This window comes from Oculina patagonica, chromosome 4, assembly GCF_052425735.1.
Source record: "Oculina patagonica isolate OP01 chromosome 4, crgOcupat, whole genome shotgun sequence".
In the NCBI taxonomy this organism is placed as follows: domain Eukaryota; kingdom Metazoa; phylum Cnidaria; class Anthozoa; order Scleractinia; family Oculinidae; genus Oculina; species Oculina patagonica.
Genome location: NC_135761.1, coordinates 36,361,967 through 36,379,635, shown reverse-complemented (window position 1 = coordinate 36,379,635; position 17,669 = coordinate 36,361,967). Strand labels below are relative to the sequence as shown.

Here is a 17,669-nt window from a genome sequence, read left to right as displayed (position 1 = left end):
GTAATGACGAGCAACTACAGGAACAGCTGAAATCAAAGAAACCACACGAAACGACACGCCAAAATCCAATATGGCCTACTTGACAAGACCACCGACTCATCCCCAGGATCTCTCGCAGAAGACCACGTGACACAAGCAAACCCACACACAAATAAATAAATAAATAAATAAATAAATAAATCCCTCAGTCGACGACAATGTGCGGGCTTTGCCCCCACAAAAATGATTGATTTTTGTTGACTGGATACTGTAGGAATAAATAAATTGTGTTAACGAATTTTGCGCAGCTGCTAGTAAGGTTACATACATGTAAATAACAAGTCGTTCCTGTTTCTTTGCTCTTTCATTCCTTCGTTTGTTTCACCGAAATCGGACAAAATTGCATAGCATCAGCAGCATACCGTATAGATTTCTTGAAAATTATTACCTGTCAGTAATGCATCCACATCTGGCAGCAGTATTTTTTGTAAAGATGGCAACTGCCATGCGTATTCTCCATTTCACTAGTAGACCATAGTAGTTGGCGAGATGTGTAGAGAACATGACTTAATGAAAATCCTCTTTATTGAGTGTCAACTATAGTAGTGAGAGTCCAGTGTTTCTGTCTTGATTCTCACAGTCCATCATAGATGAGACAGGTATTTCCATAACTGAAAACACAAACATAATGATTGCCATTTCAGAGTGTTGCACTCCGGAAGTAGAGTAACTTTCCATGAAAAGTGATCATTTGGGGTAAATCGTTAAAGGGACTCTGTTATGGATTTTAACGGCTGAAATAAATTGATATCGTTGGAAACCTAAACATAGCGGTCCATTTCTATTACCAATTGCTATTTAAGAACTCTAAAACTCTTTAAAAGCGTGCTTGGCTATGGATGGCTCGGATGGAAATGGATTGCATTTTTTTAATACATTTATTTAATATCACACCTGTTACAGAAAGTGGAAAAAGGCATATACAAAAAAAAAAGGAAGACAGAATACATCAAGTTACATAATTTAACTGATAAAGCCTAGCTAACTAACAAAAACTTTTTACTAATCTAAATTTTCATATAAATTTCTCTACGCGGTATTTGAAATTAAGTTTTCTAGTACCGAATTCATTTACCTCAGGCTCTGTTTAATTAAGTTTCTGATTGTAAAGGTAATACTTTGCCAATAGCATGCAGAAGTTTAATTTCTTATGTAGAGGGTGTCGTTGCAGATTACCAGAATTTAGGAATTTACCAAAGAGAAGTGGAAATGGATTGCATTTTTATGGCTAAAGTTTGATTTCTATCCCAAAATAAAGGTTATATCTTCTGTGAAATTTTCAAAGACAATGTTTTTCATGGATAAAGTTGCCTACCACTTGTATATCAGTGAATGCTTCATAGGTCTAATGGTATGAATGCACAATCATTGCTGGAAAAGTTGAGGTCATTTATTAACATTGCAACAGCCACCCTCAATTTTAGCTCTGTGACCTAAAGTCTATATTATCAAACCGTGGTCAAATATGTGGAAATACAATCTTTTTGAAAAGTTACAAAAATTTATTTCGAGGAGTACAGAACCATCTCAAATTTTCAAAACATAAAAGGTGGCTCCGAAACCCTCAAAAATTTATACCTTAACTTGCTGATCACAATTTAATAATAAGAAGTTGGGGTCACAGAGCTCGTTTTTGAGCTATAAGATCATATAGTTAATGGATGTTTCTTTAAGGGTAACACTGTTGCCATGGTAACCTGTAATATCTAAAAAATACTTGAACTTTGGTATTCATGTGATACCATCATAAATCATCATCTGATAAACAATTGCAGACGTACACGGTGGGCACAAATTACTAAAAAGATAAACTAAGCTCTTCAGCATCAAATCGATTATGTTGAAACTTTGCAACAATACAGAACTCGTCACTCTCAACCCTCTGACTTAACAGTACTATACTATTTCTGCAGTCATTGTTGTAGGCTAAGGAATGGGGAGTGATACTCCGGTGTAGACAAGAAACGACACGGAGTCTCGCTCGAGGGGACCGAACACAGATCTCTCGGGCGGGGGGTTGGGTGCAAAGTTTTGCTGAAGATGGTAACATTGACTCTTGATAGCGGGAGCAGCTTAAATAGCGTGGCTTAACCAATCAGGGAGCAGTCCAGTGGCAGCATTCCATTTGCACGGGGATATTGACTCGCATGCATAATAAAGTACTATGCAAATAACTTTGAATAGTACTATATTATTTCTGCAGTCATTGTTGTAGGCTAAGGAATGGGGAGTGACACTCCGCCTTCAGCACTCCCTACCTCTGTTAACCGCCCCAAAACGGGACCAACCTTCAGAAAAAACTCCGCTTCCTCTCCTGGAATCCAGGGCCATTAGATCCAAAGAGTGGCCGTGGGAACCCCCGAAGGCTGCCTGAATACGCGACCACGCCTGCGGAGACAACATGGAGTCGGACCTGGAAAGGCACCTGGAGGGACCATCAGCTGTATTCTCGTCTGAAGGAACATGAAACAACTGCAAGTGGAAGTTTCTCCGAGAGACTACTGAAAAAAGAGCTTTAGTCGTGTCAGAGGGTTTCTGGCTTCTGCTTCCCTCTCTGTGCCAAGTGTCGATCAAAACCTGACTATCCGTGTTGAGGTCTATTCTGCAATCTTTAATCTGGGGCGGCGCCGCTTCGAGAAGCCGGAGGACTGCTAAAAAATAAATAATAGTTTATTCAAACTCTTTTGCAGTTAAAAGAAACTGAATTATCGAGTGACACTTACATGAAATGAAAAGTCTACTATTTACAATTAAAAATCTATCAAAAAGGACTAATTACAAAAAGTATCGAAATGTGAAAAAGCTTTCAGCTCTCTTTGTCCTACATGTTATGGCATTATTATACAGGTAAAACTTTGGCGCTTTCTGCCTTACATTATACTTAGACTCTATCAGTGCTGGTCTCGGTAGCAGACTCGGTAGACTCCAGGGATCTAAAGTCTCCTTCGTGGAGATGTTAAGGCTCAGCTCTTCCGGAGACCATTAATCCCTTACAGTCACGTCCCCATCGCAAAGATGGATGACACCCCCCCAACCAGAGCCAGAAGCATCACTTTCCAGGGAGAAACGAGTGTGTCTCTCTCTCCTCCAACAAACGTGGCCCGTCCACGAATCAAGGAATTTCCAATAGGCAATTTTCTCCTTCAATGGTCTCGACATGAAAACCTCCAGGGAACCGTGAGCTGATGATAGGGCGCCCTTGATGTTCCTGATGAATATAATGAAATATGAATATGATGAATTTAATATAATAATTAACCCTTTGTTTTTAGCGTATTGAAATTAATTATGACACTTTCAAACTTTAAAAGACCCCAAATCCATTATTTCGTTTGGCTTAGGTTTGACTATTACGGATTTTACTGTTGGCTCAGATGTTCATGGTATATAATGTTTAAGTTGGCTCCATCTCTTTTTATCTCTTATCCTCTGAGAATCAATATAATTACAACTAAACACATGCTCAGTTTAAAGTTAATTGACAATGACAAATGAATTGAGGTACACAGCAAATGATTAAGCGAAGTACTGCCAACTTATCAAAATAATAACCTGTTACTTATGAAATAAGGCTATAATCATATTAAAAGGTGGTAGACTTGTAAGTCAATTACAGTAGGTGGATACATGTATTTATCTATTTCTTTTCCTTAACCTAAGGGTGGTTGGTGACAACATTGACCTGGAGGTTCATGCAAGAGTTCAAAGTGCAGAACACAGCAACCGATCCATACATTGGACCCAGCAGTATGCTGTTTTGAACAGAGTGAATGAGCCTAATTTGGACGCGACACGTCCAAGAAAGTCTTTTAAAGAGGTCCAGTTGATTGATCTTCTTCCAGACAAGGGAACGCTTGAACGGGCGTGTTTAAAACACGAAATGGCGAAATGGCCAAACGGCGAAATGGCGAAATGGCGAAATGACGAAATGATACTGCGACCTTTCAGCAATACGTTCAATTTGGCGTTGTGATAAGTGACAAGTAGTCATTATATTGTCCTGGACCAGAACATTGAAATGTTCCCTTGAAATAATTCAGTCTAGACATGTAAACAGAACTACCTTGAAGTTCAAAAGGAAACCAAACTATATTATTTACGTGTATTTATCTTAACATTTTGCCATTCCGTCATTTCGCCATTTCGCCGTTTCGTCGTTTCGCCATTTCGTGTTTTAAACACGCCCCGCTTGAACTCCTCAAGCAGAGATTGGCAGTGATAGTGAGCAGGGTCTACAAGTATCTACCAAAGTTCAATCCGTTCAGTGATGTAGTCATCCGCCATATTCCTCATCGCTAATCAGATGATATGAAAGCTAAATCCAAAACAGTAAGTGGAAAATATTTTATTTCACTACCTCAAGCAAGCAGTGTTCCTACTTGCCATTGTTATGAAGATGGAATAAACAATAACAAGGTGCCAGTTTAGAAAGAAAAAGTGAATAATGTGATTAATTATATACTTTGTCAAAGGGAATGTCCATTAATATGAGGTGGGGGAGGTGGGGGTGGGTGGGTAGGATTTGAGGGAGCAAGAAATAGGTTTAGCTGTAAAGGGGGGGGGGGCAGTCCAAATAATATGGTCTGTAAGAGGGGGCACTGTTGTAATGAGGGCTTCTGTAATAATTAAATAAAATTGTCAGAATGCCCAAAATAACATTCCTTAGGTTCTGACAATTCAATTTTACAAGATAGGGAAGGGGGGATTATATATAATGGGGACTATCTGTCAAATCCCACAAGCTCCCCCCCACCTTTCCCATAAAACATAAACGATCAAATTGAATTTTATAAAATCAACATTTCTAGAATTTCACATTAGAAAAAAATACTTCCAAATGAATTTGTTGAACCATCCATCAATGTTTTTAGTTAAATTGCATGGAAGAGTGTTTTCAAATCTAATACCCAGCCCTTCAAGTTGGTGTATTTGGAAACCACATTTACTTTGTTGACTCCAGTTTGATGCAATATTCTAGCATGTTTTTTTTTAAATGATGTACGGGTAAATGTTTTACAGAAACACAGAATTGGCACCCTTAAGTTCAATCTCCCCAAATTTTCAACTCACTGGTTTATTGGCTAGTGATTTTACTTTTCAATGAATTTGTTTTTTTGTAGTGTAGTCTTTGCATTGAGTTTTTCAACCCAAATGTTGCAAGCGAGATGGCTTGGCAACAGCAGAAGTATGTCCCATCTTTCCAGACCAATGAAGAAACCATTATTCTCGAAACAGTCCCATTTCACGGAGATCAGCTATTCGAAGAAAGGGCTCGGAATACACAGTGGGTCTATCAAGATGGTGATAATGCATTTGACAGACTTGAGGGACTTGAAACTGAATTTGCAGATTGGCATGCAAAGATGAACTTGTATTTGGTTTGTATAAAATTTAACAAATATACAATAGAAGTGGATCCTAGGGTTTGTTTTGAAAAAATTATAAAGACTAATAATATATTGTCCAGGAGATGGAATCAGGCAAATTTCCCAGTAAACTATCTGGTTGATTTAGATAATGGTTACGAGACATTCAATTTTGACAATTCATTGAAGCTTTCATTAACCCTAGATCCAATTTAGGATAATTACTAAAAAATATATCTTACTACCAATTCCAATCAGGGCTCAAGACAAACTTTAATTCCAGCCTGGCCAGTAACTCTTCAATTTTGTTTGCCCAGACACTATGCGTCCCCCCTTGCCCAAACTTATTGATAATTCATGATTGGTTTGCCAGGGCTCCTGCCAATCGGGCACAAGAACATGAAAAGTCACTTGTCCCACAACAGTAAAATCTACTTGTCCCGTACAACCGGACGTAGCTTCTGTCAAGTCCTGCTAGTTGAATGTATGCATATCTACTGTATATTGCTCTTTAATGCAAACAGACTTTTGAGTCTCACTCAAAAAATAAAGATTCAAAAGAACATTAAAATGTACATGTGTTATCTGGAAATAAGAATAAGACTTATCATTTATTCATTAAATAGCATGTCTGCTTACAAATAAATATCTACTGAGGCTTTCTGTGTATCAACACACTGGTTATATAGAGCAGGGTCCAGGAAGACTTTGAATGAAATGGAATCAAAACCACTGTAGCCAGGGAAAATTACCTTTACTAATCTCAGGGAGGGAGGGAGAGACACAAGATAAAAGAATACTTAAAATGGCAATCAACAATTAAACATTTGTATGAATTTTATTTACTTTACATGTTAATGTCTTTGATATTATGTTATTTAAATTTTCAGCTTGAAAGTGAAATCTTTGTGGACCACTCTTCAGCTTTTCAAGACGAATGCTGCAAAGGGAGTAAAAAACCACTATAATGAATACAAGGAGTTTCATCAACGTGAAACGGAAGCACATATCTGCGCCTCATTTGTGGAGATGTCAGGAATGACAACATTTGATGGTATGAAACCAAATAAAATAAATTTTGAAAATAATTAGCCCAATCTGATGAAAATATTTTGGTGCAAAACACTATTTCAATGTTACTCCTGTAATTCTTATTCTTACAGTATGTAGGTTTATAAACCAACATATCGAAAATATGAGTTTATTGAGGCAGGTACAACATTGCCTTCCCTGAACCAGTGTTATATTACTGTTCACCAAGTGGGTAGAGGGAGACTTTAAAAGAAGTGCAAAATTGGCTTTCCACGGGAGAATAGTATTCTAATTTAAAAAGGACATATGTATACTTAAGTACGTATACTTTCATATACGTACCTAAACTCATGAAAACCCAACATTTTTTTAAAACCTGAAGCTTGAAAAAGGTACCCCTTTTGGGCGGAGCCTCCCTGTATAGGCCATTATAGGAAGTCCCCCCCCCCCCCCGGGAGTGTTGCTTAAGGGTGTGGTGGTCATTTGAGGAGTGACAATGGGCTTCCAGTGATCTGGGGGTAGTTTTAGTCTTATGCATGGTTTTGGCTTGCAGAAATCCTGATTTGCCTAAGGTTTTACTCCATTGAATGATGTTGGGTACCTAAAATTTAATGCTGTGGTTTATGGAGCTCCATTTCCGCCAAAATTCGATGTTGATATTTGACATTCGATGTTGACATTTGACATTCAATTTGTTGTATTTTATGCCAAATTATTCAATGTTTCATTGAACTTAGTTTATTTTGAGTTCAATCGTACCGATTGTACATGCGACTTCTCTGTTCCCACATTCAACATTACGAATGCGATATGCTTAATCGGCGATTCTTTTTGGTTCAAATAAGAATGTCGACCATTTGCATTTAACATTTGAAGGTCCGTTTTCAACATTCTTGATCAGCTTTGATCATGTTTCCTTCCTGATAACCCAAAATCCAACTTCTCGCATTCGGCGTCGTTCGACATCCTTCCGCAATCCAAGAAGTAATAACATCGCAGGCGCACACAATCCCCGCACCCTCCGGGTGAGGGAAGTGACAAATAGCCCTCCAGTAGAGTGGAGTAGCGAGAATTTACCCTACCCCTAGACAATCGGATGTTGTTTGCATTTTCAACATGGCGGATTGAAAACATCTTCGCGCTGTTGGTCGCCCATTCGAGTTATTTCTGAAGTGACTAAAGAATGAGGTATGTACCGTTTAAAAATAATACAATAAATATTACCCTGATTTGAAATACCTATAAATACCTTGTTGGTTTGCAAAATTGTCCCGTTCGAATAATTTGTCATTTAAGCTTAAGAGTTTCCTGCTTTAGCAACAGTATTTGTTTAATGCTTTCTGCTTATAAAGGCGATTAAACGTTTCGAGACGATTCAAAATATCTAAACCTCCGCTTGCTATTCCTGTAAATGACTAGTACTTAACTTCTGGGACAAAGTATTTTCATGACAAAACATTTCTTTCCATAAAATTCAATTCATCATTAAATTGCCCTAGCAAATTAAATCACTGGTATGACTGATATGAATTATACGTGCGCTTCAACAGATGGCAGCTGACATACCGTACTTGTGTGATGCTATCCGAGATATTATCAGTGATATTGACAGATTTTGGGTGTCTGGAGATCCATCAACTGACTTTCAACCCATAATTTCTAAACTTGACCTTGTACAAAGAATAGCAGTTAGCCTTGATATAGATGATGTGGTTACAGAGCTGGTTGGACGTGCATTCAGGAAATTGGTTGAGACTGATCAAAGCAACCACGCTGGATACCAAGCTCCACTGAATTGTGGTGGAAGACGAGGAAGACCATCATTTGAAATAAATGAGGAGCAGCTTCAGTTTTTGCTTGAACAAGGTTTTAAAGTGCAGGACATAAGCAGCATTCTTGGGGTTAGTTCCAGGACTGTTGAGAAGAGGATGTCAAGCTTTGGATTGAGTGTATCAGGTATCATATGTGCTTGTGTACAATTAATTACTTTGACAAGGTAAATGATTGTAACACTGAGAATATGGTGAGAGTGCTCGCCTCCCACTAATGTGGCCGGGTCTGATTTTCAGACCCTCAGATGTCACCACATAAGGATTTACCTTCTTCTTAGCTTCTTCCGGGTTTGTTGTTGGTTCTCTGGGTTATCATTATCATAATTATAACTATAATAATTATTTTGATAATAATAACTATTCATTGTTGTTGTTGTTATTATTATTATGATTATGATTATTATGATTATCATTATCATCATTATCTTTATTATTATGCCACAATGTTTTTAAACATGTGAGGTGCGATGGCCTAATGGTTAGTGCACCAGCCTCAAATTGTGTGGTCCGAGTTTGAGTCACGGCCGGGGTCACTGTATTGTGTTCTTGGGCAAGACACTTTACTCTCATAGTGCCTCTCTCCACCCAGGTAAATAAATGGGTACCAGAAACATAATGCTGAGGGTACCCTGTGATGGTTTAACATCCCATTTCTGGGGTGTGTAGAAATATTCCTAGCCGCTTAATGCTACGAAAACCGGAATAACTCCGGCAGTGTGGGCCACATGGCTTATGGTTACCCCCAATGGTGACTTGGATACTACTGGTTCCTAAATAACAGAGTGACAGATATGCAGGCCTGTCAACTCCATTTTGCATAAATTTTCTTTCAGGCCTCTTGAACTCTGATTCTTTGTTTCAGGTATGTACAGTACTATAGATGACAGCCACTTGGATGCACTCGTTCAACATGCTTCAAATGAACATCCCGGAATTGGCATTCGAATGCTTAAAGGTTTCTTAAACAGTCAAGGGTTCCGGATTCAACGTGAGAGGATAAGATTATCACTGTTGCGAATTGACCCAATAGGCATAATGGAGAGGTGGAGACTAACTGTTAAGAGGAGAAAGTACAGTGTAAGGTTTCCTCTTTCCCTGTGGCACATAGATGGAAATCACAAACTCATAAGGTACTTATGTTGCCATTCCATTGGTTTATGGACAGTTTAGGTAAAGTACTTTCAGGTTTTATCACTGGAGTTTTCATTTTTAACCACACAAAAAAAATAAAATTCTCCATAAAAAGTTGGGAAGGATTGATACATATACAATGTATAAACAAAGAGAAATATTTCTTTTTTGATCAGTTTTATTGAATCCAGAGTCGAGACAAACATGATCACATCTCTACATTTTTTAATACAGTGGGACTGTGTGGTCAGCCTGTGTTTAAGTATGAGATACCACTGTCCTTGCTTGTCGCTCACAAGAAGTATTGTATACCAGATGTCACGCTATAAGACAACACAACTTTTGATTAACAGTCATTCAATACCAAAGTTGTCAGCTAATTTTGTTACTGTATGTTAATTTTTGACAATTTTTCTGTAAACTTTTAAGACATCATTGCCCCTGTATGCACTGCATGCCATGTATTTTAAGATGTGTTACCTTAAATTTGTGCAGATGGAGGATTGTCATTCATGGTGGCATAGATGGTTACTCAAGAATACCGGTCTTTTTGAAAGCTTCAAACAATAACAAGGCAAGCACTGTTTTGGCATGTTTCCTTGAAGCTGTGTCAGAGTTTGGCCTACCATCACGGGTACGTTCTGATAAAGGTGGAGAGAATGTGGAAGTATCCACATTTATGCTTAACCACGTCCAGCGAGGGCCCGGCAGAGGAAGTATGATAACAGGTACAATACTGCTGTGTTAAAAAGTAGATTTCTTAATAAGTACTTTACAATCATAAGGATGCGGCTTATCTGCGGGTGCGGCTTATCTGTGGGTGTTTACGGCAAACAAAACAAAACAACTACCCAGCAATCATACTAACAAAGGACAATAGTTTCTACCCACAATTATCTTTTGCCCTTTTTTCTTGTTGTCGCAAAACCAATGCCATATCGTCAAGGGGGTAGAAAATTTTCTCTAGACAACTGGCAGTGAGCAATCATTTTACAAGCCACTGACTTCTCATCCAAAAATTTAACTAATCAAAAAATTGGTAAATAAATAAAAATCTCCTTGCATTTTTATGATTTTGAAAGGTAATTGCTCATTTATATGTTAGGTGATAATTTGGGATAACAGGCTAACACTCCCCTTTTTTTTACTTCAGGAAAGAGTACACACAATCAAAGAATTGAACGGCTATGGAGAGATGTTTTTGGTGGATGTCTTGGTCTATTCTATGATCTTTTTTACGCCCTAGAAAATCAGGATGTGTTAAATCCTGATGACGAAAATCAGTTGTGGTGTGTGCATTATGTGTTTTTGCCAATCATAAACAGGCACTTGTGCAACTGGAAAGATGCATGGGTGCATCATCCACTGCGGACAGAACGAAACAAAACACCCATGCAGTTATGGATTAGTGGGCTACAAGCCGCATGGGGTTCACAAGGTCCGGAAGATGAAGTATTTCAGGTATAAACACATTCGATTGAATAACCTTGATCACAATTAATATTGAACATCTATTTTCATATTATTGTGTCATCCCATTGCTCATTATTTGTATGAGTGTAAATTGAGTAAGTTGCAGACATTTTGATTTTTTTAAAGACTTTTGTGACTAAAATTTTATTTACGTTGGCTGTCTTCTATAATACTTAGTGATGATAATGATATGCGTCATAAGTTATGATATATCTCGAAGGGATCAAGTGAACTTTAAAAAAGGTTCTTATAAATTATAAGCTCAGTACTAAAGATAGTTTAACTCTTTCTAGGGTGATTATGCCAATTATGGTATCGACTGGCAAGGGCCTGTTCCTGAAACCTCTCCAGATTATGTTGATGTTCCTGATACAAACTGCCCATTTACTGAGGAGCAACGACGTGTATTGCCAAGGACAGAAAACTTAAGTTATATTGAGGGAGTTGAGGCATTCAGTTCTATTGTCAGCTTACTATGATTTGCATATGGAACACCAGAAAATCCAAAGCTGAAGACACAACAATTTATTTTTCAACATTATAAAAAAGTTATCAAACATACTGTAAAAAAGAGAGAACAGTAAATGACCTCAAATTAATTATTAGTACACTGAACTGGAACCTGGCATTTTTAAATTTAAATATAACTTTATGAAAATCAGTTAAACTAAACCATCTGCAGAATTAATTCTGCCAGTTGGCCAAATTATCTTCAATGCCACATGAATTACTTTCAATTTTCATTCTACAATAAATATTCATTGTAAAAAAAATATATATATACCGAACTGAAACAAGTGAAAAGTATATTATTAATATATAGATGCTATTTTTTCTTAAATTTTTTAAATTATTTCCTTTGTTTTGGTATGTGTTTCATTTACTTTTACTACAACCATGATATGTTTGATTTGATCATGTATTTTTTTTCAAGTATGTCTCACACGGACAAGCTCTAATCACAACCACCATCAAGGCATAAATTTACAACAAATTTGAAAATATTAATTTTAACATGAACTAGCAACTTCAGTTCCAAGAAAACACCATAGCCACTTAATCTATTAATGGCACACCTTTACAGAGATAGACTCTTCAATTTTGACCATCATGCGAAACTGAATCCTCGCGACCCAAACTTTAGAGCAATGTCCATATTTTTCTTAAAATCATCGTAGTTGGTGTGTTTAGTAGGCAGGACAATAGTCCTGAAACAAGTTTCAGCGAGCGGCAATACATTTGACCCATCGTCAAATTTTACCCTGAGTGAATCCTTAGGCAGAGTATCTGCACCAGTCCAAAAGTGAACAAGGGTAACCATCTGATAACCATCTTCACCTTAAAAGCAATTAATGCAGGTTTAAGATTGTATATATATTTTTTAAATTTTAAGCAAATTTAAGTTGCCACAGGTTTTAAAAGTCAGCTAAAGAAAATTAATTGATAACCTAAACAACTGATAACTTTACTGTTGATATCCCCCTCTCTCGATACTGTTCTAATAAATCAAATGATTTATTATGAGTTTTTAAAGCTATAATAATCCATAATATTTTTTTGATCAACGCTACAGTAGTCCATTAAAAATTTCTATATTTCATTCATAATCCTAATCCCTCCTGTTGTTTAGGACCAGGGCTAATACTTTTTAACAGAATTGATACAGTATTACAAAACAAAACATCATTTCAATTTGTGTCGCTGGTGAAAGGGAAACTATGATTTCGTTTAATGCTTCATTAACAATTGAAATGAAAAGTCCATGATTCAACATCTGACATATTGTTTTCAATTGATGTCTTACCTCTTGTTTCTCTTTCCAGTTCATCAATGTAGACTCCAAAGAACTCTGCAGTTCTTTCATTCTTTTCATTGCTATTTCTGTCTTCAAATGTCAATAACTCTTTAACCTCTTCTGCAAGGATTACCTTTTCCGCCTCATTAGGGAATACAGCTTTGATAAGGGATGGAGTCCTTCTCAAGTAGGTAATTAGCGAAACCTCCTCCATTCCTAGATAATAAGAGTATAATCGATTCACAAACTTGTCGATCTTGGTAGTCCACCCATAGATGCCATATTGTCTTTTTGGTGCTAATGTGAGAACATGACTGTGTTAATTGTATATGAAGGGGAAATGAATCCTGTTTATGTTGTTCCTGTGGTTCAACAAATACAAGAAGTTTGAATTGCAATCTTTATTGGTTTATACTTAGACAATCCCACTAATCTACTTCCTCCGGTTTCCTACATGCCTGATTTTCAGTCAATTTGGCTGCACCTTGTCGACCTGTATTCATTTGTAGAAAACTTCAGTTTGGGACTAGTTATGAGTGAGTCGATACCAGTGATGCCATTCCAATACCAAGAAACCCTTCTCACCTTGTGCCAATTCATTTAATTCTAAACGTCTTTTATCAATCACATGGTAGACCATCAATCCCTCCAGAACCAGTTTCCGGTTGCCATACAGGTTGTCTGGATCAAGACCTGCCTCATACAGGTATGGTTCAAGAGATAATCGTGCATCTTGTGTATTGTCTTCATCATTGGGCAAGGAATCCAGCTAGAAATATAAAGGCAAACATTTTAAAGGAGACTAGGCAGGAGAAATAGTTTGCTAACTTGAAAGAATTAAACAAATATTTGAAATTACATGGCTATGCGGAACACCAGATTTGAAACTCCAAGTACAGCTGAATCCCCTGAAAATGGACACTAAAGGAACACAAAAAGCTACCTTTTAACCACCTTTAAGTGGACATCTCAAAAGCAGACACTTCACGAGAAGTTTGGCTGTACCAATATTTGTGTCTAGGGGGGGGGGGAGGGTAATGTTACTAATCAAAGATAACAACTAACCTCCGATATCAGATTTCGCAATGTTATATCTGCAATATCTGCCAGTTCAATGGGTGGTGGCTGTTGGTCATCAGAAGCCCCTCCTCCTGTGGAAAAGTAGTGTTTTGCTGCTGGCGATAGACCATACAGCCCTGGGCCTCCATGCAAAATGGAATGGCCAATCATTTTTCCTATTGCCTTGAAGGCCCCAGTAAGACGAAGAGATTGGTCATGAATTGGGAGGCGATGGTCAGCCTGACCCTCCAAGAAAATGAGTGGTTTGCCAGATGAAGAATGGATTCCTTCATCTATAATCTTAATGGCATTTACGAAGAACTCTCGAACTGGGCCCCAACCCTACACCATCCTCATCCTCAAAGCGCACCCTCGGATTAGCAGTAAGTTTGGTTTTGGGATTCTTGTAAATGCCCATTATATCTCTGCGCAGCTCAGTGGTACCATCCATTCGGCTGACAAAAATTCGCTGAGCTGGCTGATCTGGCTCTATAATTTCCTGTTGAAATCGTAGAAGCGCAACAGCTGTTGACAAGTTTGCATTATGTGCAGTTTCTTGGCTTCCAAAGTCATCAATGTCCAAGGGAGATGTGGCAGTAAGACTTGTGGCTCCTATTGGTACAGTGAAGAGAAATTGATATTGAACATGATGAGATTAGAAAGAAATGATCTGAAAGAGAATTAATGCAGATCAGCCCTACCTAACTAGTGATTGTGTTGCCACTGAAAAAATGTAACCTCTTAGAAAAACAATTGCAGGGATGAAAATCTAAGAATGATAACTCCAGGGATATAAGTTTAAGTTTTGCAGGGATTTTAGTTTTGCACAATGTCGAGGGACACATGATGGATAACAGCTTTGCATATGCAACAACTTTTTTGTTCAGCTTTTGTGAACATTTTATTTTTGTTTCAACACATGTGGTCTGGTTAAGATTTGGGTTGGTCTGAAAGGGGTTAAACAATAAAAGAATGAAAACACTACCCAGAAGATGCTGTGCAGCCTCATCGGCATCACCATTGGATACAGCTAAGGCACTCTGTATGTCGGACCAACTTGTACTAGGGCATATTTCTTGCAGGGCGTGCACACTTAAGCTGCCAATTGCACAGGGCAATTCAGAGGGCTGTGTGGTACCGCTCGTACCAGGCAAACTGAAAAAAAAATCATAAACTGATCATTACTATTTGAATAGTGCAGAATAAATCTGGGGCTGTATCTGCAGCTGTTTTCTCAATTAATACTATTATAAAGACTATTCTTTGAAGTTCCCTTAAGAAACAAATCAGACAATGTTGATATGTGGTAAAAACAAAAGTTTAGTTCTTATTTTCGAAGACAAAAATTATTTAGCAATCTATTATTTGCAAGTCAAAACTTTTGATTTCAGCTGTATTATGATATTTATTACTCCAACTTCATTTAATGTTAACTGTACCTTTCAAGAATGTGCACACTTGAGCTGCCAACTACACGGGGCAATTCCGAGGGCTGTGTGGTACCACTTGTACCAGGCAAACTGAAAAAAATTCATATACTAATCGTAACTATTTGAATAGCGAGGAATAAATCTGGGGCTGTATCTGCAGCTGTTATCTGAATTAAAACTATTACAAAAACTATTCTTTGAAGTTCCCTTAAGAAACAAATTATAATGTTGCCTTTAGTTATAATATGTAGTAAAAACAAAAGTTTAGTTCTTATTTTCAAAGACTAATAATTATTTAGTAATCTATTATTATTGCAAGTCAGAATTAGTAATCTATTATTATTGCAAGTCAGAAAACTTGTCATATGCATTATTGTGATATTAATTAATCCAAGATCATTTAATGTTAACTGTACCTTTCAAGAATGTGCATGTCCAGTGTTTTCTGTTTCTGTTGGAACATTAATGAAAATCAAATTGCTTTAGTTACCTGACATTGAGGTATGGCATGAAATTTATGTTCATTACACATTAATTATAATGGGACATGTTTTATTAATTCCAAAATATAAAATGCATTTTATCCCAGTGTATTAACCAGAGATTACAGTCACGGATCCAGACTTTCAGGTAAGTGGGGGCCCAATCATCTGGCCATGAAATAATAGGGGGCCCGCTCTCGAAAATATTTTTCCTCTACCTCTTATGGCCTGGCCTAAAAATAAGACGGGGGCCTGGATCCCTCCCCTAGATCTACCATTGGATAAGTAAATTTACTGAATCTTATATGCTATTCTATTAGGTTTAAGCTCCAGTAATCTCTCAAGATTTCATTAAAATTTTTATATTTACCTTAACAGCAGGTTGAGGTTCAACATGGAGGTCCTGATGCTCCCGCAAAGCAGACATTGCTACCAAGGCACCACATGCAAAGCATTCAATTACTGGGCCAGCATTTTGAGTCTGCATTATCACATAATAAAACAAATATTAAAATACAAAAATGTATTCATCAATGTACATAAAAGCCCATCCATCCTTTTAGACATATCATCAAATATCTGTTGCTTTTAAATGGGTTATCTTCACATCATTTGACATTAACATCACCTCATTCTTTAAATTATCGTTTTAAGAACATATCTCTTGTTGTCAATTTGCAGTTGTTGTGACTTGTATTTGTGAGCATTATAGATGTTACCACTCATATATTAAATAAAATATTATTACTGTACATTGTCCAACTGGTCAGTGGACAAATTGAAGCATTTTGTCCATTAGTTAGAACAATGTGTCCACATTACAAAGTATATATACTCCATAAATGACATCACAAAATAAGCTTCTTGTAGGTAGCAGCCATGTAATTCAGTAATTGATTAATTATTGTTTTCATTCACTTACTTCTCCTTCTGCCTGGTCTTCATAATTAATGTCAATATCCCTTTGAAGTGGCCTTATGTATATTTTTGCTTGGCCTGCAAAATCCTTCAATCGTGAAGGTGTGTAGGGTGGGTTGAAGGGGTGGAACCCTGCATCATCTCCACCGCCCCTCTGGTGAAGCATCAGCTCGTATCCCCCAGCTGTCGCCAGCTTGGGGAACTTTTCGATCATTTTTAAGTGACAATGATCTGACCCTGATCCAACGTCGAATGTGATACTCCCATCCCCCAGACCACCGTTACAAAGTGCAGCTTTTTCTCTAACACTTGTGGGGGGTTTCGTGGCATCCTTCGATGCCAGGCAGACAAATTTTATAGTGCAAGTGGGGGGCCTCTTTCCTTTGGATTTTCCTTTGCCAGTTTGATTTGAAGTTCTGGCAGGCCTGCCAAAACTAAATAGCCTCCTCTGTTCTGCAGCTGCGGCAGCAGCTGCAGTGGTGGGCGCCATGATAGCTTGTGTTGATTGTGTTGGCACAGCTGATAACAAATTCAAATACAAATAGGAAAGTTCAATCAGAAGCATTTTTAGGCGAGGACGTAGTCTCGAGCCTAATGTTATCATGTTAGTATAAAGCGATTTTGGATTCTTCGTGTTAAGATGTGATGATTTGAACCGAAGAGGACTGGTAACTAAGACCATGGTTTGAGATTTGTTGGCGTCCGCCATCTTGGAGTGTTCGGTCGAGCATGTGAGAATTTTTCGCAGCCAGAAGCCTTGACTCGATTAGTAGCTGATATTTTTTTCGCTCACTTACAAACTTTTTGTGATATCAAAGTACACAAAAACGTTATCGACACACCTATAAGTCGAGGGACTAAACTATTTGTGATTTGAACTACTGCCTGGCGACATTGTAACCTGAGCTTTAACTGAAGACGAGAAATGCAGAAGACGTACTGGGACAACTGCAGCTGAGGTGAGCTATCTAAAGTTTATTTTGCTTGTACTTTATTGAATACCGTAGTGTTGGAATAACATAATTGTCAAAGTATTTATTGAATCGAAATAACGATTTTAAAAGTGAAGTATCTGCCAGATGTTGTTATATTTAATTTGCTAAAATTTATAG

At 37.6% G+C, this 17,669-nt stretch overlaps 3 protein-coding genes and 1 pseudogene across 3 annotated transcripts; 2 read left to right on the top strand and 2 right to left on the bottom strand.

Moving 5' to 3' along the window:
• The first annotated feature begins 4,347 nt into the window (after nucleotides 1–4,347).
• LOC144648391 (uncharacterized) lies at nucleotides 4,348–6,639 on the top strand (annotated as a pseudogene).
• Nucleotides 6,640–7,414: 775 nt separating this feature from the next.
• On the top strand, nucleotides 7,415–11,731 carry LOC144650171 (uncharacterized). The gene is made up of 6 exons (XM_078509829.1): nucleotides 7,415–7,625; nucleotides 7,988–8,393; nucleotides 9,132–9,399; nucleotides 9,896–10,128; nucleotides 10,554–10,861; nucleotides 11,167–11,731. The coding sequence occupies exons 2-6, from the start codon at nucleotides 7,988–7,990 to the stop codon at nucleotides 11,350–11,352; spliced, it is 1,401 nt and encodes a 466-aa protein (XP_078365955.1). The 5' UTR covers nucleotides 7,415–7,625; the 3' UTR covers nucleotides 11,353–11,731.
• Nucleotides 11,732–11,879: 148 nt separating this feature from the next.
• On the bottom strand, nucleotides 11,880–13,898 carry LOC144650173 (uncharacterized). Its single transcript, XM_078509832.1, has 4 exons — nucleotides 13,734–13,898; nucleotides 13,254–13,437; nucleotides 12,678–12,884; nucleotides 11,880–12,211 (listed from the first exon to the last, which is right to left on the bottom strand). The coding sequence occupies exons 1-4, from the start codon at nucleotides 13,896–13,898 to the stop codon at nucleotides 11,982–11,984; spliced, it is 786 nt and encodes a 261-aa protein (XP_078365958.1). The 3' UTR covers nucleotides 11,880–11,981.
• A 112-nt stretch (nucleotides 13,899–14,010) lies between these two features.
• On the bottom strand, nucleotides 14,011–17,014 carry LOC144650172 (uncharacterized). Its single transcript, XM_078509830.1, has 6 exons — nucleotides 16,562–17,014; nucleotides 16,010–16,120; nucleotides 15,574–15,608; nucleotides 15,167–15,247; nucleotides 14,713–14,882; nucleotides 14,011–14,339 (listed from the first exon to the last, which is right to left on the bottom strand). The coding sequence occupies exons 1-6, from the start codon at nucleotides 16,769–16,771 to the stop codon at nucleotides 14,029–14,031; spliced, it is 918 nt and encodes a 305-aa protein (XP_078365956.1). The 5' UTR covers nucleotides 16,772–17,014; the 3' UTR covers nucleotides 14,011–14,028.
• Between the last annotated feature and the right edge of the window lie 655 nt (nucleotides 17,015–17,669).

Excerpts from the sequence above, each read along its gene's own strand:
- LOC144650173 (XM_078509832.1), bottom strand. The coding sequence starts at position 13,898 with ATGATTGGCCATTCCATTTTGCATGGAGGCCCAGGGCTGTATGGTCTA. Across the intron at positions 13,438-13,733 it reads TGCGAAATCTGATATCGGAG|CTGGATTCCTTGCCCAATGA; the intron begins GTTAGTTGTTAT and ends TTATATTTCTAG. Across the intron at positions 12,212-12,677 it reads ACTGGAAAGAGAAACAAGAG|GTGAAGATGGTTATCAGATG; the intron begins GTAAGACATCAA and ends ATTGCTTTTAAG.
- LOC144650171 (XM_078509829.1), top strand. The coding sequence starts at position 7,988 with ATGGCAGCTGACATACCGTACTTGTGTGATGCTATCCGAGATATTATC. Across the intron at positions 9,400-9,895 it reads GGAAATCACAAACTCATAAG|ATGGAGGATTGTCATTCATG; the intron begins GTACTTATGTTG and ends AAATTTGTGCAG. Across the intron at positions 10,862-11,166 it reads CGGAAGATGAAGTATTTCAG|GGTGATTATGCCAATTATGG; the intron begins GTATAAACACAT and ends AACTCTTTCTAG.
- LOC144650172 (XM_078509830.1), bottom strand. The coding sequence starts at position 16,771 with ATGATCGAAAAGTTCCCCAAGCTGGCGACAGCTGGGGGATACGAGCTG. Across the intron at positions 16,121-16,561 it reads AAGACCAGGCAGAAGGAGAA|ACTCAAAATGCTGGCCCAGT; the intron begins GTAAGTGAATGA and ends GTGATAATGCAG. Across the intron at positions 15,609-16,009 it reads AACCTCAACCTGCTGTTAAG|AAACAGAAAACACTGGACAT; the intron begins GTAAATATAAAA and ends ATGTTCCAACAG.